Source organism: Lepidochelys olivacea (genome assembly GCF_965140295.1).
Source record: "Lepidochelys olivacea isolate rLepOli2 genome assembly, chromosome: 26".
Taxonomy (NCBI): Eukaryota; Metazoa; Chordata; order Testudines; family Cheloniidae; genus Lepidochelys; species Lepidochelys olivacea.
The window spans coordinates 13,038,958-13,065,277 of NC_140436.1; the positions used below are offsets into that span (position 1 = coordinate 13,038,958).

The 26,320-nt window shown below is 49.7% G+C and overlaps 1 protein-coding gene across 5 annotated transcripts; it reads right to left on the reverse strand.

Annotated features, from left to right (window-relative positions):
* Window positions 1-1,669: 1,669 nt before the first annotated feature.
* STAMBP (STAM binding protein) lies at window positions 1,670-25,752 on the reverse strand. 5 transcript variants are annotated; one of them, XM_084615199.1, is made up of 11 exons: window positions 25,605-25,752; window positions 24,119-24,186; window positions 23,095-23,310; window positions 13,969-14,044; window positions 12,543-12,638; window positions 11,380-11,737; window positions 9,826-9,950; window positions 8,131-8,268; window positions 6,304-6,416; window positions 4,876-4,975; window positions 1,670-3,963 (listed from the first exon to the last, which is right to left on the reverse strand). In XM_084615199.1, exons 3-11 carry the CDS (start codon window positions 23,295-23,297, stop codon window positions 3,907-3,909), a joined length of 1,266 nt encoding a protein of 421 aa, XP_084471325.1. In that variant the 5' UTR covers window positions 23,298-23,310; window positions 24,119-24,186; window positions 25,605-25,752; the 3' UTR covers window positions 1,670-3,906. The 5 variants fall into 5 exon arrangements, with proteins under 5 accessions (XP_084471325.1, XP_084471323.1, XP_084471326.1 ...); XM_084615197.1 differs by lacking the exon at window positions 25,605-25,752 and adding an exon at window positions 25,375-25,534; XM_084615200.1 differs by lacking the exon at window positions 25,605-25,752 and adding an exon at window positions 25,035-25,251.
* Window positions 25,753-26,320: the final 568 nt, after the last annotated feature.

A 26,320-nucleotide genomic window follows, 5' to 3' on the forward strand; every position in this document is an offset into this window, starting at 1 on the left:
GAGTCACCGTGTCTTCACTGCTGTTGTACCCAGAGTTAAGAACAGGCTCTTTTGCAGTGTAGACACACCCTTGACAGATGTGTTGGCTGCACCCCAGCTTCGAGGGCAGTGCCCTGTTAGAGTACCGTCCCGCTCCAATGCGGCCATGTAGGAGTGGAAGGAGAGCGTTAACCTAGCACTTAGGGGCAGGGGGAGAGGACAGGTTACAGCAGTTGGGTCTCCAAAACTCAGCCACTATAAGAGGTCAGACCAGAGCACCATAATGGTCCCTTAGTTTACATCTCTCCACAACCAGATTAAGTTTGTCTCAGGTCAGACAGGCATTCAAATAGTTTTCGGGCAGTGAGGGCAGCAGCACTGCAGACTCATCCCAACTGTGGGTGTGTAAACCCGAAAGGAAACCCTCAGGGCTCAGAAAGAAGCAAAGATAGGGCCCCTCCATCCCTGGCTGATCTCCCTTCCCCTCTTCAGTGGTCTTTTCAATACCTCCCCAAAGTTACTTTCCCATGGCAGCAGCTGTGGTGGTAGATGTTGGGGGCAGAGAAGAGATGGGGAGGTACCTATGAGATAACATCTCCCCAGAAGCTGAGCCACACTATGGACTGAAGATTTTGAAGCTGAATTTCAAAGGAGTCATTGTCATCTGACAGACACAGACAAGGTGGTGAAAATTCTCTGCAACACTTAGTATAAAATCCAATCCAAAAGGGAAGGACCAATTCTCCATTCGCTAGGACCCATGGTCTCCACCTTGTAGATGATACATCTTTAATGTCATCCTAGCCATCTTCGGGATGGGGTCAACACTAGGATCGAAGGGTCATATTCTGAACCCCTTACTTCCACTGGATAGTTCCAGTTGGTCTACTGAGGTCACCGGGACCACTCATGGAATCTAGGGCTACTAAACAAAGTAAGAGTAATAGAATCAGGCTCTAAACCAGTGGTTCTCAGCCAGTGGTCCGCAGCCCCATGGGTGTCAGCGAGTAAGTTTCAGGGGGTCCGCCAAAATAAACCCAGCTTCAGCCCCAGGCAGCAGGGCTCGGGGAAGGAGCGCCAGCTCCATTCTGACTCACCTCAGTGGGCCACCCAGCCTGTGGGTCCGCACCAGCAAGTTTCACACTAAGTAAAACACAAATAATATTCAGGTTTTTTTTATTTTTGTACCTAGCTTATGCTTTTCTTTTGTACAACACAAATGTGTGTGTGTGTGTGTGTGTGTGTGTGTGTGTGTGTATCTGTACAACTCTCAGTGTAATATGGCTTTTCATCTGCTGGATACGCAGAAAAACACTTGTGGCACAGGTGGGCCATGGAGGTTTTATAGCATGTGGTGGGGGTGGGGTGGGGGGTCTCAGAAAGAAAAAGGTGGAGAACCCCTGCAAGTCTACACAGGTCCCCAGTAAATGGGATCTGTATGGGGAAGTCCCTGATAGCATTATTTGCTCTGCTCCTTTCTTGTTGCTAGGAATAGTCTATTTCCCATTACAACCTCAAGGTCAGAGCAAGAACTCGGGAGGCAGTAAACCAGGGTCTCTCCTCTAGTGGGATGCCGGGCAAGTCACTCCCCGCCTGTAAAACGGGGATCTCTCCCTCCTTTTGTATCCTGAGATGAAAAGGGTTAAATCAGTGCAAACTATTACTGCTGTACAAATAATGAACAAACCCATCAGAGAAAACATCATTTATCTGTATTAAACTGTACACCAAAGAATTTTGTTTGCCAAATATTGTACAGCAAAAACGTGTCAGTAAGGGCACATATTATATTCCAGATGAAAAGCCAACTGTGCATGTGTTGATTAAAGAAGGCGGCTCCAAATGTAGGATGCGGAGATCTCATGTACTACCATCAGCTGCTCCAGAATGAAAGCCTAAAATCTTTCACTCTACGCTGAGCCAAAAGTCTGTCTCGTTAACATTTAATGCTCATTGACAATCTAACACATCACAGAGTTAGAATGTACGAAGAGTATTATACAGTGGGAACAGTTTCTAACACGCGGTTATCTTCAGTTCTTCTCCCGAGACTAACGGACACTGAGACAGACAGAAGAAATGGGTGGGAGGGGAAAAGTCACAGTTTGGCATCCGACGTGAATAACGTATTATACTTGTGTACGACATTCAGTGATTCTACACAACAGGCTTTCGAAAACAGATCATCTCAGGACTTCATGGGAGGGTGAACTTTGGCAAGGAGAGTTAAACTTCCTATGAGTTTGGCTTCCTAGGGGAGAAGTCAAGCAGCAGCAAGGGGTTACAGAGATGAATAGTGGATTCTTCGTGACATGACTTGAATACTAACAGGGAGGCATTTGGATCCCAACTTTGCCAGTCTTCAGGGATGCTTGACCCAGAGAATGAGGACCAACCCATTCTGGACATAGGGCCTGGTGAGAAGTGCAGATCCAGGACTTAATTCTGGTATGGTTCTAACAATTTCCCCGACCAGTGTGGATAAAGGATCTCCAGGGTACCCTGCCCCAAACACCTGAGAACTGCCCTGCCTCTATTAAAGCGTAGTTCTTCCAGGACGCTTTTCATCTGTAGACCTCAATGCACATGACAGAGAAAAGGTCAGTTTAAATCATCCCCATTCTATAGACTGGGCAACAGACCTAGAAAAGGGAAGCCACTAATCCATGAACAGAACCCTGGTCTCCTGACTCACAGTCCAATGCCCAATCCGCTGGACCTTGCTAAAAAGCCCCACATGAAGTGTCTCTAGCTTGGTTAGACAAGATAACAGTTCCCATTCCCCCGCAGGAATTAATCTATCAAGGGAACTCAGTGTTAGAACCACAACAACATGATTTCACCTCTCTCTCCAGCTGGATATTAACACACCTTAAATGTTCTGTCACATGGGACAATCCTGAACTGTAGGACTTTCCTACGGCTACACTGTTGGAGTAATCCATAAGAAAGGACCCTCTTCCATCCACACTGAACTATTAAAGAAGCAGAACAAAGACCAGGGTTATTTCCCATTTAGGAGCAGTAATAAAATAAAGGGTCATATTTCTCTCCCCCCCCATAACATATTTTTGTCATTTTAAACGGATTTAACCAACTATTTATGGCAACTGTGCAATTGAAACCAGTTTCCTGTCTAGCATCTATTCCTTCCATTGTGTTCATGCTACCTATGCATTGTAGGGCTGCTCGTTAGAGACGGAGCTGTTGGCACCAGTTTCCCCCCCCTCCACCCCCCACTGCTCTAAAGTCAAGTAACTGAACCATTGGTTTTTTGGGGGGAAAGACATTGTGTAAATAAGAATCAGGCTCTGAAGGCTCATTTCATATTGCTCTCAGCACACAGGAGATCAAAATGCGGGTCAAGATGTCACTTACTTCCACTGTAAAGGGGTCTTTGTGTAAGTGAGTCTAAGACCCGTTGGAGCTTTACAAAGGTCCTGATCGATGGCCCACTGAAGTCAACGGAAAGACTTATGGCCGTTCAGCGGGGTCTGGATCAGATATGAGGGCCAAAAAAAAAAAGATGCGCTAAATTTGGGGGATCTGAGGTTGGAAAGAGCTTCCTTTCAAAGGCTCTCCAGTCAGCCCAATCGAATTTCCAAGCCTTAGGCTCACAAGTCTTAGGCCATGAGTTCTTCTGGAAAGACTGCAGAATGACTGATTATTAGGGAGTTAATCCTTGTAGCGTTAGCTTTTTCTTTTTTTAAGATCCAAATTAATATTCCCTTTTGTCCCTCGGAATCTCAACGTCTCCCGTGACCAGAGAGAGGCCTCAGAGATCTCGTGCGCTCAGAGATTACCAACCTCACCGTCATTACTGAAAATCACGCTGTACTGTGGGAATCATTTGCTACGGGAGGAAAAGCTTCCCTAGGCCTACAAGTTAGCTCTTTTATGGTAAAGAAGTAGGTTAAGGCAATGGGCTTATCGAAGATCCATCAGCACCACATCTCCCTCAGCTATCGACACATGAGTGCAGCTCTGAAAGAAAGAGGAGAAATGGGAACGTTATTTAAATACCTTCATCCCTTACATTCTATTGGCCCTCACTGTGGCCTCTGAGCATCTCTCTATCAGTGGATTTTATTCTTACACCCCCTCCAGTGAGCCCCATTGTACAAATCGGGAATTAAGACACAGGGTACATTAAGTGACTTGTCCAAGGTCCCACAGGGAGTCTGTGGCTGAACCAGGACCTGAACCCAGGACTCTCCAGTCCAAGTCCAGCGTCCTACCCGTTAAACCATCCCTTCTGCCAGGAATAAGTTATACTTCGCACTTAAAGCATTAGTCATCAGTAGACACTGAAGTATTACAAATCTGAGGAAGCATTAGCCCCTTCATTTCCTAGCTGGAGAACTGAGATTCAGATAGGGCGAAGTGACTTGCCCAAGGTCAAACAGCAAGTCATTGGCAGAGCTGGGAGTAGAGCCCAGATGCCCCCAGTCCTATTCTCTGTCCACTGGATCATGATACCTCCATTAGAGGAGGGGCAAGACAATTTTTAGAAACAGGAACAAGCCCTATGGATAAATTTGCTCCATGAATGAACGTGGCCACCTCACCCTGTTAGCAAGACATTCAAAGTCCCCTCTCACAATGTTCTCAGTAGGAATTTAGCCCCATTCTGCAGGTGGGGATACTGAGGCACAGAGTAGAGAAGCTACTTGACAGAGGTCACAGCAACAATCAGTGTGTGACAAACAGAACCCAGGCGTCCGGCCCCCCAGCCCTGCATTGATTACCCCAGACAAAGTTCCATGGGGGTGGTCGCACATCCCCTTCCTTCCCTGGATTACAGGCCAGCCTTGCAGTATAGCTACGACTTCGGTGATTGATTGAACAAGCTGAATGAGCTGCAGTTCTCACTGTCCCTTCTTTTCAGGTACTTACGGTGAAGAGAGGTGGATCTTTGCTGTGTGGATGAAAGCCCTTCTGCCGACAGGAAGAGATCTCCTCCAGGCCATGGTCTGTCAGCTTGAAGAATCCCGTCCTACAGAGATAAGATGCTTTGAACAACTCGGGCCTTTAAAAAGATCAGCAGAGCAAATCCCTTGGGTCAGACCTGTTTTAGTTTCTCATTTTCCTTCTGATGTCGTACTAACAATGAAACCCTCACAGACACCCCCTCCTCATCGCCCCCAACCTTTTAGTAGTCACCAAGGGTACGTCTGCATTGCATTGTAAATGCAGACTCAGCTCTGAACCCAACTTCTTCTCCCATCCCCACACCAACCGCCCTGTCTCTGGTCAGCAAGCACTGGGGACCCGAGTCCTAGGACCCACCCGGGAGGATGGGTTTGAGCCAGAGTGCTACTGAGATTCAAGTCCAACCCCTCATTTTGCAGTGTGGATGCAACTCAATCCGCAGACCCAAGTCGGAAGGTTGGCCCAGTGCAGTATGGACGCATTTAGCACGGCTGTAGGACACAGGTCCAGCAACTGTAAGGCCAAGTTTACAATGCAGTGTAGACGCTCCAGCGCAGACTTGGAAACACCAAGTCCACAAGCCTGGGTCCCACAGACCCAGGCTTACAATGCAGTGCACACTTACCCCTAGAGGGCCCAGCTGAAGTTAGGGCTCCATGGTGCCGGGTGCTTCCTGGAGACAGAACCATACCTGCCCCAAAGAGCTTACGGTCTACACAGACAAAGGAGAAAGTCTCCACATTTTACAGATGGGGAACAAAGGGTCAGCCAAAGAGGGGCTGGTCAGACAGGGCAGGTGTAGCAGAGCTGGGAACTGAACCTAGATCTCTGGAATCTCATAATGCGCCCTAACCCGAAGCCCCCGCCTCAATTCCACGTTATGATTCTACAATAGTTTCCAGCTAGTTCTAGTGAGAGCTTGGGATGGGATTTTCAGAAGTGTCTAAGCGACTTTAGAATCACCCTGGTTTCCAGGGAACATGTGCACGTAAGGCCTGCTGTACAAACTCCACACAGCGTTTGTAATGGTAGAACTGTCGGGTTGGGGCCCACGAGATTTGACTGATACAGTTATAGCAGTACCTAGTGTAGACGCAGTTAGACTAATATGAAGGTTCCTATAACTGCATCCACACAGAGGGTTGTGTTATTTTAACTACACCAGGATAACTAAAGCAGCACAGCTTGGGTGTATAGACAAGGCCTAAGTTGACAAGACTGTCAGCTCTGTAAGGCAGGGATCATCTTTGTACAGCACCTAGCGCAACGGGATCCTGCGCCACGCCTGCAGCTTTTAGGCGCTACCGTAATACACCTGATAAACAACATTTCTGAAAATCTCATCTGCCCAGGAATGACATGATTGGGAAGCAAACACACTCCCCTACTTACTCCTGGTATTTGGGTGCACACACAATGGCAATGGACTCAGCCAGCATCATCTGATAGGAGCAGTGCGTGTGCAGATCCACGCTGGAGAGAAAAGCTGTTTGCGTAGGGTGAGTCTAAACATGGACACGTAAAAAGGAAAGGAAAGAGTTAAGAAGCCTGGCTCAGAGATCATGGGGTTCGAAACAGCAGCAAGGACTGACAAAGCGGTCACAAAAAGTAAAGCTTTTTGATTAACAGAGCAGTAGCATGCTAAACCTTTACCGTACTTGACAGGCCAAACACCCGCCCCAAACGGCCATTTCAAACTAAGATTCCCCCCTTTGTTTGATACTAGACTGAGAAAGACGCAGAAAAGGATGTAGGTTGCCGAAGAAGCCCCGTGTAATCTTGCATCTCAAAGCACACTTAAGTACAGTTATAAGCTATATTGTATGCACTCCCACATAGGAGTCCCTTCACACTCTTACAAAATGCAGCACCTTCTGGGGTGGAACACGTTAGCTGTTTAACACAATATAGCCACACCAAACAGGGTAGGAGGTAAGAAGATTCTAGAATCCAGTCAAGACTGCAGGGGATTTTAGGGTGGCACAAAGCAATCAGTCAGTTAGAATTTGCCCAGAACCCTGGATTTAACACCCCAACTCTTATGAAAACGGTCCTGGGGTCTGTCAGGACCTTTGGTTGTGTCTCTCATCCCAGCCTCCTTAACTGTAACATCTAAAATAATGAAGATCAATTGGCATCAGATGGACTTAATGGAGTTAGATCCCTTCATATGAGAACAAATCTCCCACAACCCTTCACCCTCCCCGATGGGAAAAAGCACGGTCTCTTTCTGCAGGTCCCTCGGCTGTCTGAGAGGGGAAGCTAGTGCCTAGGGGGACAACTCGGCCAGTATCCTGCAGTTGCCAGTGTTTGCAAGACAGGTGCCACATTGGAAACAGCGTTCCTCAGCATGAAATGTTTTGCTTGGCGTTTGGCACCACTCCGAAGGCCGAGTCTGGACTGGGAACAAGGCCAGCTCTGGAGGTTGTACAGGAATCTGGAGCTGGCTCACCAGCAGATGGACGTCTGGAAGAGGAGCTGAGGAAAGCACTATCCCGGGGAACCGCCCTAGGGGTTAAGCAGAGGCACCTGGCTCAGAGCTGGAGCTTCAGAGGGGGAGTTTAGCATCTGGGACAATGGCTCCGTTGTTGAGGCAAAATACCCGAGACGTCTATGTAGCTCTCAAGTTGCGTAAGCAATACACTTCTCCTCTTGAGCACTCCCAGGGCAGGGGGCTGGAAGAATGGGGTCACAAGACAATCCCTCATCTCCCAGAGCCCCGTACCAAACAGGCCAGCTTTCCTACAGCAAATGCCAGCGCTGCTCTCTGCTCTGATGGGAAATGGCACTTAAGCCCAAACAGAAATTACAGAGCCTTCTGCTTAGGCTTGCAGGGGGAAAGCTTCCACTCAAGATCCTTACGTTCAAGGGGGAAGTATTGATGTTCCCGAGGGGCGGGGGGGAAGGGAAGGCCCAGAGAAGGGAAGGAACTTGCCCAAGATTTTGTTTCTATGCACAGCCTGTTTGGGAAGCTCTGCATACAACGATCATTGCAATATAATGACCTAACAAAGAGGGTGGGGTTGCCAAACCCATAGAGGGTTTGCCAGACTGGATCACACTACCTAGCCCAGTATCTCACCACCAACAGCAGCCATCACCAGATGCATCAGAAGAAAAAATCCCAGACAGGACACTTTAACTATCCCCTTAAACCGGCTTTCCAGCATATTTGATAGGAGTTTAAGGTCAGGCCTGTGGGCTCAGGGAAGCACTTACATGGATCCATCCCAGAGTGATGAGGCTGTCCTGATCCTGAATCAGGAAGAGTTCCTCCTCGTTCTCTGTGTTGCAATAATCGGGGCCTCCGTGTTGTTTGGGGACAATGACGTGCGTTATCGTGAACTCGTTCCTCAGCTGGAAGATAGCAGGGAGAGGGTGGTTACAAAGAGGATAGTGATCAATTGTTCTCCATGTCCACAGAAGGCAGGACAAGAAGCAATGGGCTTAATCTGCCGCAAAAGAGATTTAGGTTAGATATCAGGAAAAACTGTCTAACTCTAAGAGTAGTTAAGCTCTGGAACAGGCTTGCAAGGGAGGCTGTGGAACCCCCATCACTGGAGTTTTTGGAAAACAGGTTGGACAAATCGCTGCCAGGGATGGTCTAGGTTGACTTGGTCCTGCCTCAGTGCAAGGGGCTGGTCTAGACAGCCTCTCAAGATCCCTTCCAGCCAGACATTGTCTGATCCCGCAAGGCGGTCTACAGTGGACAGAGCAACGCATCAGAGCATTAGCCAGTTTCAGTGCAGCTTTATATCGCTGCATTGACTACACAAGGCCCCAGTCCTGAGCCCAGAACTGAGGCCTACGTGTCCTTTTACCATAGGATGCTAGACAACCAGAAAGCTTTGGGATGTACGTTATTTAAAAAAGCTTAGTGTTGTACACCAACAGAACATTTTTACATTAAGCTGGACAAAATCATGAACTGGATGATGAGATGGGGTTGGCAAGGGGCTGGATCTGATGACCCAAGAGGTCCCTGCCACTCCTAGGACCCCAGGAAATCTTGTAATTATGAGGTTAGCAATAGACTAACCCACGAGTCACGACTGAAGGTTACTACCCTCTGACGGCAGCCCAGTGACTTATTGGGTGGGTTTGAGTTCCCAGTGGAAAACTGCCCATTTCACTACTTCCATTGTAAGCCCCTTGGGAAGGGAGCATCGTTTTGGTCGGTGTTCGTACAGCACCTAGCACAATGGGGTCATGTGTGGGGCTCCAGGGTGCTATCATAATATAAATAATTTAAAAAGCCACCCCCAGCTGCCAAATTATTAACAATGATAAAATACTTCACTCTTACACAGCACTTTGAGAGGAAGAATTTAACACAAGAAGGGGGGTGGGAAAGGCTGCAAGCACTGGAGAGAAGCTGCTATAATTAGGGCGCCTTTTGGGGGAAAGAAGCCTGTAGATGTTTAGCTGTGGTGAAGGAGGGCTATCAAGGTGGACAGAGTTTAAACACCCTACAGGACTTCAAAGAAGAGACCCGATCGCCAGCCAAACAAGGTGCCCAATCCCATAATCAGATTCAAGCAGACAGACCTCTGTGGAGCCCCCTCGATTTCAGAGACACCTGTACGCATGCAGTCCCATTCTGCATGGATCAGAACACAGGATCGGGGCCTACGATGCGACTGCAGAAGGTGAACATCAGAGCACAAATACCCATCAGGACAAGGCTTGTGAAGGTGGAATGAACACACAGCCATGGCCTGCACTGTCCGGGACTTTAAAGAGTCAACAGGGCCATCTTAAGGTCACATGCAATGACAATTTAAAGGCAACGTAGGATCTGACTTTAGAGTCAATGCAGGACATTGCAACAAAGGTTTTATTAGGAGATCAAGAGCCCAAAGGGGAACCTAAGGCAAAGATATTGACATGGCTTTACCCAGAATGTCACCTTACCAGTTTCCCACAGAGGATTCCACATGTCTCCACACCCCGGGCAGTGTTAGCATCAGCTACCTGGAGGAACTTATGGCAGAGCACCTTGGGGATGACGACATGGCGAAGGCCCTCCGTCATTACGTCTGTGGGGACAGGAAGGGTAGCTGTGAATACAAGGCAAGATTTGTGGCAACGTGCAAAATTTACTGCAATGTGCCTCAGGAAAGGTCAATACCTAAAGAGGCAGGGGAAATCATTTCAGCCAAACAACTCAGGGCTGAGGTTTGAAAATAAACAAACTAGGTACACAAATAGCTGCTCTTCGTATTCCTAATGAGTACTTGAAATCACTCTTATGTAGCACTTCACATTCATAGATCTCAAAGGGCTTTACAAAGATGGAGCTGGGGAAACAGAGGCACAGAGAAGGGAAGGGGCCTTCCTAAAGACACACAGTTTAGCGATGGAACCAGGAATAGAATCCGCAGGAGTTTGGACTCCCAGTCCAGTGCTCTACCCGTTGGACCATGCTTCCCAAATTATGTGCGTTAATCAAGTAATTGTGCAAGTGGTGTGGCTAACTGCCATATCTCCAGAATCAAGTAGGCTGTCCAACTAAGTCTCGAATTTCTTTAAAATGGGAAAATCACAAAAAAAAGGTCCTGGTTACCCTGCTGTTCTGGTAATATGACCAAAAAGCCAGGATGCAAAACTGACCCGAATCAGAAAGTGAAATGGACCAGCCCGTTTCCCCTCTCTCTAGCCTGGTAAAATACCAAGAGCATTCAGTGGAGAAAGGAAGTTTGATTTAAAAGAAACCATGCTCCATTGCTGTGACCAAAAGGCTGAGTAACACAGAAGAGAACCGCATACTGGGCCCAGCTGTGATCTCACACTAGTGGGACCCCATCGACTTCAGTGAAGTTCCTCCCAGTTTGCACCCATGCGAGTGGTCAAAATCAGGCTCGTTTATGTTCCCCCACCCCATCTTGACAGCATCCCTTTAGAGACCAGAAATGCTTTCAGATTGGTATTGATATTTTTAGGGCACATGTGGAGGGAAAGGACAGAGGGAGACTATTAAAACGGCAAATCAGCACGGACTTAGCTCCAAATTTTGATCTCTGATTAGTCACTCCAGTGTGTAAGAAAGAGGAGAATCTAGCCTTTGATCTGAATCTGACTAGGGACTGAATCCTGCAAGGAGCTGAAAATGCGTGGCAAGGCACGTGAGTACGTGCTTAGCTTTAAGCAGAACAGTCCTACTGAAGAGGGCCAGAGCGCTCAGCAACTTGCAGGTTCAAGGGGAAGGAGCTATTTAAGGATTCTCCAGAGACACTCTCTCAGTCAGCGCAAGCACTCACTGCCCATACAGTTAGGGTGGGAGCCATTCTCCCTGCAGGGATGAGGAGGGATAGAGATAAAGATGAAAAGTTTCTAATATGTTGTTATGTGTGTGCGTTTTCGCATAGGACACTTGACACTGACACCGTTTGTGGCATCTCTATTAGCTTCCAGCCTAGGTTCAGGCACCAGTGTCATTAACAGGAGTTAATTCCAAAAGGTACTAACTGTTTTCCGGGCTCCCCAAAGCTCCAGGCTTCAGAGATCTGTCCACAACAGGCAGTTTTGGCAGCGCTGTTCCTACAACAGGAGAAGCAGGAAGCTTTGGGGTTAAGTCAGTCGGGGGCTTTTCCACTCCTGGTATCAGGGGTCCTCCCAGAGACTCAGGACCTAGCTCTGGCTTCCCAAATTCCTGCAGGATTCTCAGACGCTCTTTCTCCAGCTCCTTGCGCCGGATCAGCTCCTCAAAGGCATTAAATTGCTCCTGCTCTGCCTGCTGCTGCTTCATCTGGGCTACCCTTTGCCTCTCCTCCTCCAGCTGCTGCTGCAGAGCCAGGTTACGCGCAAACTCCTCCTCCTCCTTCTTCTGGCAATGGGAACATGTAGGGACAACAGACAGGATGTCACTGGGTCTTGTGGTACAAACGGGTTAACTGAGCAGGGAAGAAGCCTAGGCATCGTCAATCCCTTCGACTAACCCTTCCCCAGCCGGAATCCTTTGGGGAATAGCTTCCCTTCTACATGACCAGCCAAAACACATCCACACACAGGAAGGAGCTGCAAACCAGGCAACCAACCAGATCACATGTTAAACAAGTGGAACACCACTGCAGCTTTGGCCCATGGACCCCAACAGGCTCCCACATACTGCTCCAAGCTTGTTCGGACCCCCATTGTCTGGAGCGCGTCTGAACTGAGTGGTTTAGGTCTGAGCATGCGGATCAGACAGACAAGGAGGCCGGGGTGGAGCAGACGGGGTAACAAAAATAGGATGTGTGCAATTCTTAATAGCAGTTGTGTCTTGCCACCTGCCCTCAGCTTGCAGTTTTCGGTCTCCATTGCAGCAGAGGGTAAGTTTGAGGAACGACCTGCAGGAGGAGAAGGTGACTGGCCTTATGGACTCAGACTGGGAGTTTTCCCTCCCTGCGTAAGGGCCAGGCAGGGAGATAGCACCAAGGGGATTTTGGAAGAAGCAGGCAACCCCTCTATGACAAGGCAGCAGCGACACGCTCAGGAAGTTAGCTCCCAACACTGTGAAATCTGAGGCTGCAATGTTTCATTGCAGAATCCAGCTACCCAGTTTGCAGGTTCGAAGACCCTGGATATCAGTTTCCTTTGCAGCTGCAGGTTTTATTTGTGGTGCTGACGTTCCACCTCGCACCATTACTCACCTTTCGCTCACTGTATTCCACATACTCTTTGGTGTATCGCTTTAGCAGCTCCTTCTTCAGCTCCTCGGCTCTGGGGAACGCGACTTCTTTGAGTTTCTGGAGGGAGAGAGAAGAAGTGCGATGTCAGGACAGCAAGACCAGATGGGAATCTAGGGTCAGCAAGCCCACAGCACCGAGACAAAGTAAACTCAGCTCCCATACTTACTGCAGTGACAGGTATTAGGAGAGGTTAAGCCACAAACCGGCAGGGGGCTGGGATACGGATGACTACAGCAGAGAAGCAGGAGTCAGAGAAAGGAGCACTCAACACAGAGAGAAACAAACAAATGGTGCTGGTGCATCCTCACAGGGCACCAATGGGACACATTGATCACATACAGACGTATCAAGGGTGGAAGGTCCTCATTTCCCACCCCCGCCCCAGCTGCTGGGGGGGAGATGGCGTTCCAGGCTGCCTGGCACCAATGGGCGCTGTGAGAGCCAGCTATGCACTCACGCATTTATCCAGACGTGCACATCTGCGTCCCTGAAGAGCGGCATGAGGTTTGGGGAAAAACAGGACCACACTTAGAGGGTCTCAGAAAGTCCCGGTGTCCTACTCCTGGGCCATCACGGAGACTTGTCATTTGGGGCCCTATTTTGAGAGGTGCTAAGTGCTCTGAATTCAACAGGGGTTGCAGGCAATGAGCACCTTGGGATAACGGACTCAGCCGCCCCTTCCCCTCCACCCCAGAGACAAACCTTTGGTGCACCAGTGCTCCAGCTTGGCTGTTCTGAAGCCTGTGTCCCCAACACCCCCAATGCTCACGTGCAGGTTAGGGAGGTGAACATGCAAGCTGGCCTGACATGCCTGTGTGAACGGTGCATTTCACATACTGACGTAAGGGTAGGGACTAATGAATATCGAGGAGATGATGGCAATCCAAGGACCAAAATGCTGGAAGACCTAGGCTGAATTCTAGGGAAAGACACTTTCTAACAAGACCTGCCCAACTGTGAATGACGTCCCACAGGAAGGGGTGGAAGCCCCATTACTTCAGAGAGCGAGTAGCAAATAGGACAATACCACAGACAGTGTAGCAATAGGGAACAGGGCTGGAAGCCTGGCCAACAGAGGAGAACGGGAGGAAGAGGTAAGTGAACTACCAGGAGGCACCACGGCAGCATTTCCAAACCAGAATTCCAGTTTTGGGCTTTCCTGTATTTAAGTTTTTGACCCAAAAAAAGGACAATTTTTTCCACAGGAACCCTATCCCCATTTTCCTGACCAGCTCCAATAGAGAACAACCCAGCAATGGCAGGATGACAGACCACCCAACACACCAGGCCCTTCTCTCCAACATCTATTACCTCAATGTTTTCTAACAGAAATTATTGAGAGAGAAAGAGACTCTTGGTAAGACCACTGCAAACTGTGACAACTTACCTTCACTGTGTCTTTCTTCTCAGGGAGGACGGCGGTTTTGTAATCGCGATGCTTCGGCAGCTTCTCTATAAACAGCCTGCAAACGCAGAGCAGAAAGATTGCGTTTCCAAACGGCGCCTGCAAGACGCAGGAAGAGATAGAAGACAACAGTTGCTCTGAGCTGGGTTTCTTGCACCGCAGCACAGATGTGCTCTGTGTTCCCACTTGCGGTGCCCAACGCTTACGTCCACTATTATGCTGTACTTGGGCGTTCCTCATCAATAGCAACTTCCAAAGATTAACCTCCTCCCAGGCTCTTTGGGATAGAGACGGTCTTTGCTCTGTGTTTGTACAGCACCTGGAACACTTAATTATTTGTAATATCGAAGTACCCAGGAGTTGCAGTCATGGACCAGGACCCCGCTATTCCCGGTGATGTACAAACACTACTAGTCACTCCACCATAACAATTTCCATTAAATGATGATAATGGATAACAACAACTTCCATTAAAACAAATTCAAACTGGAGTAAAATTAAACAGATCCAGAATACGGCAGACTATTCATGATGGCCCCAAATCAGGGCGATACTTAAGCACAAGAGTTGAAGCATGACAGTTGTGCCCCTGAAGTCAGTGAGGTTACTCACGTACTTCCGAATCTCACTAATTCAGGGCCTGCAAGAGGGAAATGAAACCATTTGCACAGTAACTGGGGAATCAGCTAATTTCCCCCATTCATATGACTTAAATAAAAGTGAGAATCTGAGTTGAGAACCAGGAAGAGACAGAGGGAATGAACAGAACAGGGACAATTATTGACTGATCCATCCTGTCGTCCAGTCCAAAGGTCTAGCAGTCAGAGGCTTAGGGACACCCATAGCATGGGATTGCATCCCTATCTTGGCTAATAGGCATGGATGGACCTATCCTCCATGAACTTATCTAATTCTTTTTTGAACCCAGTTATACTTTTGGCCTTCACGACATCCACAAGCAAGGAGTTCCACAGGTTGACTGTGTGTTGTGTAAAGTACTAGTTTTAAACCTGCTGCCTATTGATTTCATTCAGTGACCCCTGGTTCTTGTGTTATGTGAAGGAGTAAATAAAACCTCCTTATTTACTTTCTCCACACCACTCATGATTTTATAGACCTCAATCATATCCCCCCCCGCAGTCATCTCTTTGCCAAAATGAACAATCCCAGTCATTTTAATTTCTCCTCATGTGGAAGCCTTTCCATCCCCCTAATCATTTCTGTTGCTCTTTTCTGTACCTTTTCCATTTTTTCTGCTTTTTGAGATGCTTTTTGGGGCAACCAGAACTGGATGGAGAATTCCAGGGGCGGGCGCACCATGGATTTATATAGTAGCATTCAATATTTTCTGTCTTATCTTCTCTCCTTTTCCTAACGGTTCCTAACACTGTTTGCATTTTTGACTGCCACTGCACACAGGGCAGAGGTTTTCAGAGAACTATCCATGACGACGCCAAGAGCTCGCTCTTGAGTCGTAATGGCCAATCATTGCGTATGTGTAGTTGGGATTATATTTTCCAGTGTGCATGACTTTGCATTTATCAATATTGAATTTAATCTGCCATTTTGTTACCCAGTCACCCAGGTTTGTGCGATCCCTTTGTAACTCCTCGCAGTCAGCTTTGGCCTGAAACTATGTTGAGTAATTTTGCGTCATTTGCAAACTTTGCCACCTCACCCGCTTTCCCGGGTCATTTATGAATACGTTGAACAGCACAGGTCCCAGTCCCCTAAGGCCTTGGGGGACCCTGCTATTTACCTCTCTTCATTGTGGAACCTGATCATTTATTCCTACTCTTTGTTTCCTATCTTTTAACTAGTTACTGGCCCATGAGAGGTCTGTCTCGCTTATCCCAGTGGGATAAGAACACCTACTCATGGGGCATATTAATGCTTACACGGCCCATAGAGAAGCGCTACATAGGAGTTAAAACTGGAGCCAAAAATAGTCAAAGGATCCAGAAGACTACTCATGACAGTCCTGCTCCAGCAAGGTACTTACTCACATGCCTAAACTTCAGGCTAAGCAGCTATAAATGCCAACTCTTATGTACCTGCTACATGGCACTTTCTGCTGTGTAACAATCTCACCATGTGGCATCCGCTCGAGTGTCTGAACTGGACTTTCAGCCACACTCCCAGCTTAACCCACTAGGAGCAACAATAATGACTGGCAGATACCCCGTGGAGGGAAGAGGGACAAAAAGGACTACTAAGCAGAAGCCCAAGGAAGAGTGGTACAAGGAAACAATCAGACCATACCTGACCCAGTTAGAATTAGAGCTGGCACAGTGATCACAAAGATGAGCAAAGGGATGGAGTGCAAGCAATGGCTGAGGGAACTGTTTAGGTTGGAAAAGAGGAGATTAAGGGGGAGATATGAGAGCAGTCTTCAGACACTTGAAAGGTTACCATAGAAAAGATGGAGAAAGGTTGTTCTCTTGCCACACCAGGCAGGACAAGAGGCAATGGGTTCAAACTACAGCAGAGCAGATTTAGATTAAAACTCAGGGAAAACTCCCTAACTGTAAAAATAGTAGGATGATGGAACAGATGCCTAGGGGGGTCGTGGTAACTTCTTCACTGAAGGTTTTCCAAAGGAGGCTAGATAGCCATCTGTCTTGGATGGTTCAGCCGCAACAAAGCCGGCATCTTTGCAGGGGGTTAGACTACCTGACCGTTATGGTCCCTTCTAACCCTATGAGTCTATGATCACGGAGTTTATACTGGAGAGAGCACGTGTGTGCTAAACCTAAGCTGAAAACTGAATTAAAGCTACAGTCCCTTGAGAACGGGCCCAGCTTTCTGGAGCCTAGAATGCTCCTCACCTCTATGGTGAGTGCATACACCATTCTACAAAGACCAGAGCGAGAATGACCCAATCGGCCAGCATCCTATTAAATAGCATGAAAAACATTCCTCATGCCGATTGGTGTTCCCTGCTGGCCTCCTGCTTCCTGCACACAGCTGCAAAGCAGGAGACATGAACCTTTGATCATTGCAAACCACTTTCTAAGCTGGAGAGGAAGAAGAGTCATTCGGATGGGGCAGGGACAGGAGCTGCACATCTGGGGTGTGTGGAGAAGGCTGGGTTTCAGCACATGCTCCAAAGGGGGATTCCCTGAATGAGGAAAAGCCACGTGGCCGAACCCACATGATTAAGGAAGGACAGAAAACGCAGGTACCATGAAATCCATCAGGTCGGAGAACAGAGACATGAAATAAACCCACCCGTGTGTTATAAAAATCTCTGTTTATGCATCCCTTACTCACAGGAGTAACTCCCTACTTATGGGCATAGTTAAAGGGCACGTCTACCCCACAGAAATACCTGTGGCCAGCGAGTCTCACAGCCTGGTTCTACACACTGAGGCTTGTGCTTCGGTGCTAAAACTAGCTATGTAGATGTTCTGGCGTGGGCTCTGAAACCCAGCCCCCAAGTTCCAGCCACGCAGGAACATCTACACGGCTACTTTCAGTGCCACAGCGTGAGCCTGGGTTGCCGAGAGTCGCTGCTGCAGGGGGGTTGGCTTTTTGCTGCGTATGCGTACCTGATGGAGCTACGGGTGTGGGTGGGCAAGTGCTGCGGGATCAGCTTTCAACAACGGCCTTGGCCCAAAAGCGGTTAAGCCACCACTTTGCTCCCAGGCGACCTTTCCAGATGCACAAATCAGGAGCAATAGTTCCAGAAGCAGGGCAATGTGACACAGAGGGTTCCCCTCCCTCTCACTCCCCAGCGAGAATCCAAGTCAGGCCAACTGGGACTCAAAATCCTTGATCATCTCATGGCTTTTCACTGGCTTGTGTGGAGCTGGTGAGCTCAGTCCATCAGCCAGCCGGCAGGTACCGCTAGAACATAAGGACGGAAGAATCCCATGCACCGCTACCGACTAGCGACCGAATGGCTCGGCAGCAGTTCTGCAGAAAAGGACCTAGGGGTTACAGTGGATGAGTACCTGGATATGAGCCAACAGTGTGCCTTTGTTGCCAAGAAGGCCAATGGCATTTTGGGCTGTATAAGTAGGGGCACTGCCAGCAGATCGAGGGACGTGATCGTTCCCCTCTATTCGACACTGGTGAGGCCTCATCTGGAGTACTGTGTCCAGTTTTGGGCCCCACACTACAAGAAGGATGTGGAAAAACTGGAAAGCGTCCAGCGGAGGGCAACAAAAATTATTAGGGGGCTGGAGCACATGACTTATGAGGAGAGGCTGAGGGAACTGAGATTGTTTAGTCTGCAGAAGAGTGAGGGGGGATTTGATAGCTGCTTTCAACTACCTGAAAGGGGGTCCCAAAGAGGATGGATCTAGACTGTTCTCAGTGGTAGCAGATGACAGAACAAAGAGTAATGGTCTCAAGTTGCAGTGGTGGAGGTTTAGGTTGAATATTAGGAAACCTTTTTCACTAGGAGGGTGGTGAAACACTGGAATGTGTTACCCAGGGAGGTGGTGGAATCTCCTTCCTTAGAAGTTTTTAAGGTCAGGCTTGACAAAGCCCTGGCTGGGATGATTTAGTTGGGGAATGGCCCTGCTTTGAGCAGGGGGTTGGACTAGATGACCTCCTGAAATCCCTTCCAAGCCTGATATTCTATGATAAGCCACCCCCCAATTGGCTTCTTGTATTGGCAAGCTCAGCAGAGAGGCCAAGAACTGAATGGACCAAGGAAGAGAGAACTCTGCTTGAGATCAGGGGGCCCAATCAGCCCCATGCCCCAACAGCCAGCTGGGCTGGGAGCACCAGATGCAGCAACAAGGTGGGAGTATGCCCTTATCTGAATCCAACTGAGCAGATCTATGTCCAGGCAAAGCTCCAATGAAGCTAATGCATGGATCCCATTGTAGGATCAGGGCCTTAATGTTCCACGTAACTTGTGGATTCTAACTGCAAGACTCTGTATCAGACACGGACACACAGGGCTGCACTTGTTAGCATTGATTGTCTCCCTCTTGGGGCTGGAGCACATATAAAAGGTTACGAATCAGCCACGGCCTCCAAGCTAACAGATACATCCGGGGGCCCCCAGCATTTCAAATCCCCAGACAGGTCACCCCAAGTTGAGGCTTCTGTGGGGATTGAACCTATGAGCTCTGGAAGTAAAAGCATGAGCCACCACTGCTTAAGCTACAGAACCAGCCTATTAGCATACAGTCAGCAGCAGCCTGTCATCCAGCCACCGGGGGCGGACAAATAAGCCCCACTGCGTTAGCATGAGTTACACATGGTTAAAAATCGAAGTTAGGACAGTCAAGAGTTAAGGCTCCTATAGCTGAAGCCCACCTCTGTGCAGAGCCAATCACAAGCCCCCCTTCCCCCACCTCAATTCTATTTAAGCTTAGTGTGAGGAGGGACTCCCCGGCACCATGCAAAACCACACCAGGGAGGCAGCTGAATGCTGCAGATCTGTTGAAGGATGTCACAGATCCAGTGCTGCAGGAGATCTCTTTACAGCCCAATGCCTTGGGGAAAGCATGCAAGACAGCAAGTTTACGCACCCCACCCCCATGGCAGTGTGACATGCCCACTAAAGGAAAAAAGTAGCCCTGAAAATATTGGATATTTCATGGTCAGGCTGCTTACAGCCCTGATCCCTGGCTATAGCCACAGACGGCGCAAGACAGGAGTGGAGAGGGGAAGTGGCTTTATGTGCCTGATCCTGAGACTACTCTGTGCTGGGGCAGTCCCCTAACAAGGTAGAAAAATTCCGCTCTAGCTTGTGCCAGTTGCCAAAGGCAGCCAGCGACTTGCTGGGACCCAGGAGGTCAGTCCCCACTACTTTCCCACAAACATGCCCCCAGCTGCAGGAAGAGTCACGAGGGAGGCTGAGGGCAGTTTGGGGCCAGAGATGTACTTGTGTAATTAGAGATATCAAATCCAGCCGATGCATAACACACTGCTGTGCAGCACCTGGTTACAGCACATAGTCACACCACACCCACCCTCCGTTTGTTACGGGACAAACTCTGCTCTCCTAACCAAGCAAATTCAGGGTAAAGCCACTGACGTGACTTTGGAGTTACACTGATGGAACAGGGAAGTCTGGCCCTATAGCTGAAGGGGGGGGGAGGGGGGAGGGAGGGAAGATTCAGAGGGTACAAGGCCAGAAGGACGATTATAATCCTTTACTCTGTGCGTTACACCTCGTGATTGTTGCATCAAGCCCACAATGCCTGCTTGGGCTAGAACAGATCTTTTCACAGTCTTGCTCTAAACCTTTGAGTGATGGCGAATCCACCACAACTCGGTACATTGTTCCAATGGTTAATTACTCTCACTGTTCCAAACACGCACCTTATTGCTAGTCTGAATGCAACTAGTTTCAGCCTCCAACCCGGATGTCGTTCTGCCTTTGTCTGCTGGATTAGAGGACAGAGAAGCAAACGCAGAGGGCTAGATTCGGGCCTCCTTTACAGCGACACAAGTCCAGAGTAACTCCACTGAAGTCAATGGAGCCATTTCAGATTAGTGCTGAAGTAGGGGACAGCAATTCTGGCCCAGACAGACCAGAGGAACTAAATAAAATATCCTGCCCAGTAAATCAGATCTAGGTAGAATGAAAGGCTAATTTCAATTCACCAGCATTAGGGAGAGCACAGTGCAGGACCCAGGTCTCCCTGCCCAGACCACATAGCTTTCAGGGAAAGGTACATGCCACGTGTATGTCAAGGCTCCTGGAGAGGGAGCTCACCACCATCTGTTACCATTATCATTTGTTTAGCTAAAGGAGGTTTAAGCAGCAGCGTGCGAGGAACAGAGCTGGAAAGATTCCACTTGGTTTTACACTTACCAGCCTCCCACAGAGCCCAGAGCAATGTCCATAAAAGCCCGGGAAGAGAGGCTGGAGTCCAAGCTAATCAGAGAAAAATGTATTGAATTTAACAAGGTCAGGTGAGGAAAACTGTACAGATGCCACGGAAAAGCAAGTGCCAGACGGACACTGAATGGCATTGTGGGTAACCATCATACTTTGGGAAGGGGCCCCTCTCTTTTTTTAAGTTCCTGATTAGATTCAGGGAAACTTTCCTCCCCTAAACTCTAAGCACTTTAAGGGGAAAAAAAATAAAATAAATTGAAGCTGGGGTTTGCAAATGAGCCTAAGGGAGTGTGATGTTCATTGGGATTCAGGCACCTAACTCCCTTAGGCACCTGTGACAATCCTAACGTTAACGCAGCCTACACAGTTCAACCTTTTACAACTTGAGATCCCAGCCTGACAGAATGCAAAAGCCCAGCTGGGCCTGGCTGGGTTAGCAATTAGATGGGAGATCTCTAAGAAAAAGCCACAGCTCTGCAGGAGTAGGTGAGGGCAATTCACAGCTAGGTCCCAGACGGTGCTGAGCACCCACGAAGATGGGTGGGAGTTGCTACCGGCCTCTCAGGATCAAGCACTTAACACACGTCCATACTGAACCAGAGTCCTCTGTGCAGCACTAGTGAGGGCACAGCCTTTCAAATAAGCCTCTGACCCGTGGTAAAAATCCCAGGCACTCCAAGAAGGTATTATTCACAGCTTGGTGCTAAGCAGCTGTCAGGTTTCACCCCAGGGGTGGGTGCATTTCAGTGCTGGGTCACCCAACATAGTTACATTTGGAAACCGCCATGGCATGACGCTCTATAGAGCTATGACCCTTGCCCCTATGTACAGCATGGCCGCAAGAGAGGAGCTGGTGACATCTGAACATGGGGACAAGGAAGAGTCTCTCCCTGATAAATCCAGAGCAGAGGAGGAGGATCACAATGCACCAGATTCAAAACCAGGGTTGCAAAGACCACGCTGAGGAGACACTGTTGTACTTCACGCCATATGGCTGCAGTGCAGAGATAAGTCTTTATAGGTCAGAGGCATAATCAAGTCTAACCTGTGACTTTAAAGGGAGCATTTTACATTTTAACCCCGTAACAGGCTGACATTTGTCAGCACGTGCTGAAAGGGAGAAATGGGCTCACTGAGGCAGAGGACTCACGATCCCCACCTCAATATAGGGGAGTTGGGATTTTGCATGCGGGCTGAGCAGTCCTGATGGAGAAACTGGAGCAGCAGGCAAGCCAGGGAGGTTGGCTTGAGCCAAACTTTCTGATTGTTAATTTATTTGCCAACAAAAGCAAACCCCAGGAAGAGGTAAACTGACCGTATGCCATGTGTGGACTGTTTCAGAACTGATTGGGAAAGGCCCCTACTCCCAGACTCTTAGAAAATGCTGCAGTCACCTGGCAGGAGGAGGAGCAAAGGCTGACAGTACCAGCTGACCAGGGGCCTCAGCAGCAGAACATTCAGTGATTGAGTGATGAGGAGAGGGCATTTCCCAGTTTGCCTGGGACAGCAATAAACCCTGGCCCCCACCACAGCTAAGATTGTGCTGGTGCACCAGGGAGAGCTATGCCAGCGGTCATAGAGAAGAGGTAAGTTAAGATCTTGAGTGCTATTCACCTGCAGTCCAACAAAGGAAGCCCCAACATCCAACCCTGTCCCAAAGCCCAGACCACAAAATCTGTTGCTGGTTTCTACTCATTGGCCAGTAAATGCCAGGTCAGATGAGAATGCACACCCAAGGAGGATGAGAATAGCATTAAGCTGGACAGGGCAGCAGGAGAGAACTGCTCTAGGGTAAGGGGGTTCTGTCAGAGATAGGAGCCTGGCATTGAGTGAGGAGGAGGAAGCAGCTGGGAGTGGCAAAGAGGAAGAAAGATAAAGCGACCATATACTTGTTCAGTTCTTTAAGGGTTAACTCAAGCTTCCCAGTGGTAGAGAGAATGTTTCTAGCCTGGATGGTTTGGGAGATGTTGGACTTTAAAGCTGACCACTGATCCCTTGGTCTAACCATTCAATGGTAGCAATACTTGGCACCTATGTAGTGCTTTTCATTCATTGTGAAGAGGCAGGTAAGGGTCGTCATCCCCATTTTACAGATGGGGAAACTGAGGTACAGAGCAGGGACATGACTTGCCCCAGGTCACACAGGGAGCAAGCAGCAGAGTCTGGAACAGACCCCAGCTCTCCTGACTCCTAGTCTCTCCTGGATTGTAATGTATGGTGCATAACATCCAAGATAAAACAACAGCCCCAAACAGCTTGAGGTAAGTTATCCCCATGCAAGGCAAAGGAGCCCTTACGTGATATACTTGTTGTACAGTATGAAGGCGCGCTCAATGTTGCCTTCTTCAGAATAAATCGTCGCCATGCGGATGATTTCGAGCCCAGAGCGGTAATAGCGCCGTGGTGGGACATCCTCATTCACCTCCACGGAGCTCCCCATCTGGATCAGCCTCCTAACTCGCTCCTCTGGAAGGAGGCTGACATCTGTGTGGTCAGGCATGAGGGCCAACAGGCTAGAAAGAGAATGAACACAATGCATGGAAATAGACATTATCCTGGTATATTCTCTATATCCAAATTTATCAGGGACATATCCCTACCGGGACATAAGGGAGGTGGGAGTGGCTTTCCTAGGAAAGGGGATATAGTGTGTGGGCTGAGCAGTCCTGAGGGAGGAACCCTAGGAACAGCCAAGCTCTCTTCAGAACTTCACTTTTCAGATACATGCATTTTTGATTTGGGGGCAGAAATTCATTTGGGATTACCTGAGCCCCAATTACCCAGATTCAAGTTTTTAGGAGAGATCAGACTGAGCCTGAATCCCACCACTGTCAGGGTGTTTTGCAAGACTCCTCTTTAAACAAGCATTTCCCCTTAAACAATCATGTCTCAAGACACTTGAAGAAGATCAGTCACCTACCCCCAGTCACTGTAAGAAACTAAGTTATGGAGTGTCTCCTACAGTAAGTGACACATTCTCATTCAGTGTTCTGATTCCATGGCAATCGCTGCCACAGAATACATGATACCTAAATAAACGGCAAGAATCTGCAGAATCTCCCTTTATCAACCAGAAAGCACAGTACCCCATCCAACCCACCCTGCTCATGATCCCACCTGGCTCCTGCAAACACCCTCTTCACTCTAGCAATGCCAGATCCCACCCTCTTCTTCCATCCGGGCCCCTTCAAACACATTCCTGAATGACCACCTTCCTCCTTTCTGGTTCCCAATGATAATTTCAGGAGCCTGAGGCAGAACGCACTGCAAAGGGTTCAGGAAGCACTGCAGAATGGAACGCTTTCACACAAGAATCCTTACCTGTGTCACCGCCCAGTTGATGGAGACCGCCCTCTCTGCTTCCTGGCAGATACTAGCCACCTGAACTCCTAAAAACAGACAGTTTCCAAGTATCACCCACTGTGAACTAGTCAGTTTATGGGTTAAACCTTCAGTGAAATCATAGTGCTGGATCTGTAACATCCTGTAAATCCCTCAGCAACGTGACTGCCACCATCACTGCATTATGATTTCTTGCATCCTCCCACTAAACAAGGGGAAAGGTCTTGATCAGAGACAACAGGGACCTGGGGATGTGAAGGGCTACAGGCAAAAGAAGTGTCATTTCCAGCTTTACTTTCATGCAAGAGCCCCTTTTGAAGGCCTCAAATCCTGCAGTTCTTCGTCCTCACTCTGCCAAAACGCCTAGTGAACTCAATGGAAATTTTTCCTAAATAAGGGCTGTAGGATTTGGCCCTTAAACATCTCATACTCTGTTCATCTTACAAACATAAGAGAGTGGAATCCCCTTTCAGGACCGAAGGCTGAAGAGAGCTGAGCTCCATCAGGCAAGAACAAGGGAAACGCCTGTTCAGGAGCAGAGTTGAACTCTGTCCAGCGCCTGCAGAACCAGGCGCAGAGTGAAATCATTTCTCCCACATACCTGCCTTGGCGGTCAAATTCCAATCTGCACCTCGCAACCCCCCCGATTATTCAGGGCTTTCATCCCACTTCGCTACAAATCACTCCCCTGTATAGACGAATACGCCTTTACCGTATGAGGGGGGGTTAGGTAGCCGGATCAGACACCACAGGCGGAAGGCACAGGGGAGGGACAGGCTTCGGGACAAGGGCCCACGCGTTGGGGGGCAGGGTCACCCCTTTTGTGAGGCCGCCGCCCTGGGAGGTGGGAACGGGTGCCCCGGACACGCGGCCAGGGCGGGGGGGGGGGGCTCACCCAGGCTACCCCCGCTTTGTCTGTTGGGGGCCGCTCTCAAACTCGCCCCCGGCCTTGCCCCCAGGGTGGGGGGCCCCCCGGCCCCGGCGAGGCAGCGGTCGGCACGCTGAGGGGGGGGCAGGGGCTCGGGGGGCTCAGCGAAGGCCCCGCCCGCCGCAAGTGGGCCGGGCCCATCCCCCGGGCAGGGGGAACAGGCCGAGGGGGTCTCACGCCCCCCCCCCACAACCCCAGAGACGGGGCGGGGCCGGGCTCTGCTCAGCGCCCCTCCCCCAGGGCCGGCCCCGGCCCCACCCCCACCCCGGGGCGCCCCTAGGCCCCCCCGCCGCGGACCGGGCCTGACCGGCAGCTCGACGCTCCGCGGGGGCCGCGGCCTCAGGCGGGCGGGGGCGGCCGCGGGTCCTCTACAGCCCCACGGAGGCGGGGGGAGGGGGGGCGCGCGGGGCGCCCGCAGCCCAGAGCCAACTCCACTTCCGGGTGGCTGGGCTTCCCTCAGCCTCGGTCCGGGCTACGGGCCACGGGCCACGCCCCTTCTGAACAAGCTCTATTCCGGCCTAGAGAGGGCGGGCCCACCTCGCTCTCAACAGCCAACCAGACGGCGTCTCCACATCCGGGTCGTCTCAGTGAACCCCCGCTATCCGGATTGGGGTCGCTACTTTTTTTCCCTCTCGGCAAACTTTATTGGCCGGTCCGGGAACAACGGGGCGGGAGCCGCAGGCGGCCATCTTGGTGGAGGCAGGGGGACAGGAAGTGAAGTCATGCCTGTTATGAGGTCTTGTGGGGGCAGGGGAGTAGCCTCTTAAAGGGGCCACAGCCTCTAAGCGGAATAAGGTGGGGGTGTATTAAGGGCGTGGGGGGTGTATTAAGGGCTTAGCCCTGCCTCGACAGGGGCTGCCCTCCTTGTGCCCATGGCACCTGCCCACAGCTGCCCCCACTACCTGCCACAACCTCACAGCCCTACAGCTCCCGCTATGGCTCAGGCGGGCACAGGGCCTGGTGCCAAAGACCTGGGGTTCGATTTCTGCCCCACAGGGCCCCGTACAAGGGCAAGGCCTAAACTGGGTGCCCAAGCCAGGCTCCCCCAGCTGCATGACAAATGTTGAAAGGGGACACCTCAGCACCCTATTCAGTACAAAAAGGACTTCATCCCATAGTTCAGCAAAAGATCACCCCCAGGAGACATGTAAATACATGCCTAAGTTGTACCATAAATACCGCTGGATGAAGGGCTAAGTAAGCTGTATTCTTACCCTCTCCCTCCCCCGCATTCTTTCCTTGAAAAGGTGGGC

What these genes read in the sequence shown, in the direction of transcription:
- STAMBP (XM_084615199.1), bottom strand. Translation starts at nt 23,297, where the DNA reads ATGCCTGACCACACAGATGTCAGCCTCCTTCCAGAGGAGCGAGTTAGG. An exon ending in TTTGGGGAGCCCGGAAAACA is followed by an intron (nt 9,951 to 11,379) that starts GTTAGTACCTTT and finishes CTGTCCCCACAG; the next exon opens with ACGTAATGACGGAGGGCCTT. An exon ending in TCACTCTGGGATGGATCCAT is followed by an intron (nt 6,417 to 8,130) that starts GTAAGTGCTTCC and finishes GTCCATGTTTAG; the next exon opens with ACTCACCCTACGCAAACAGC.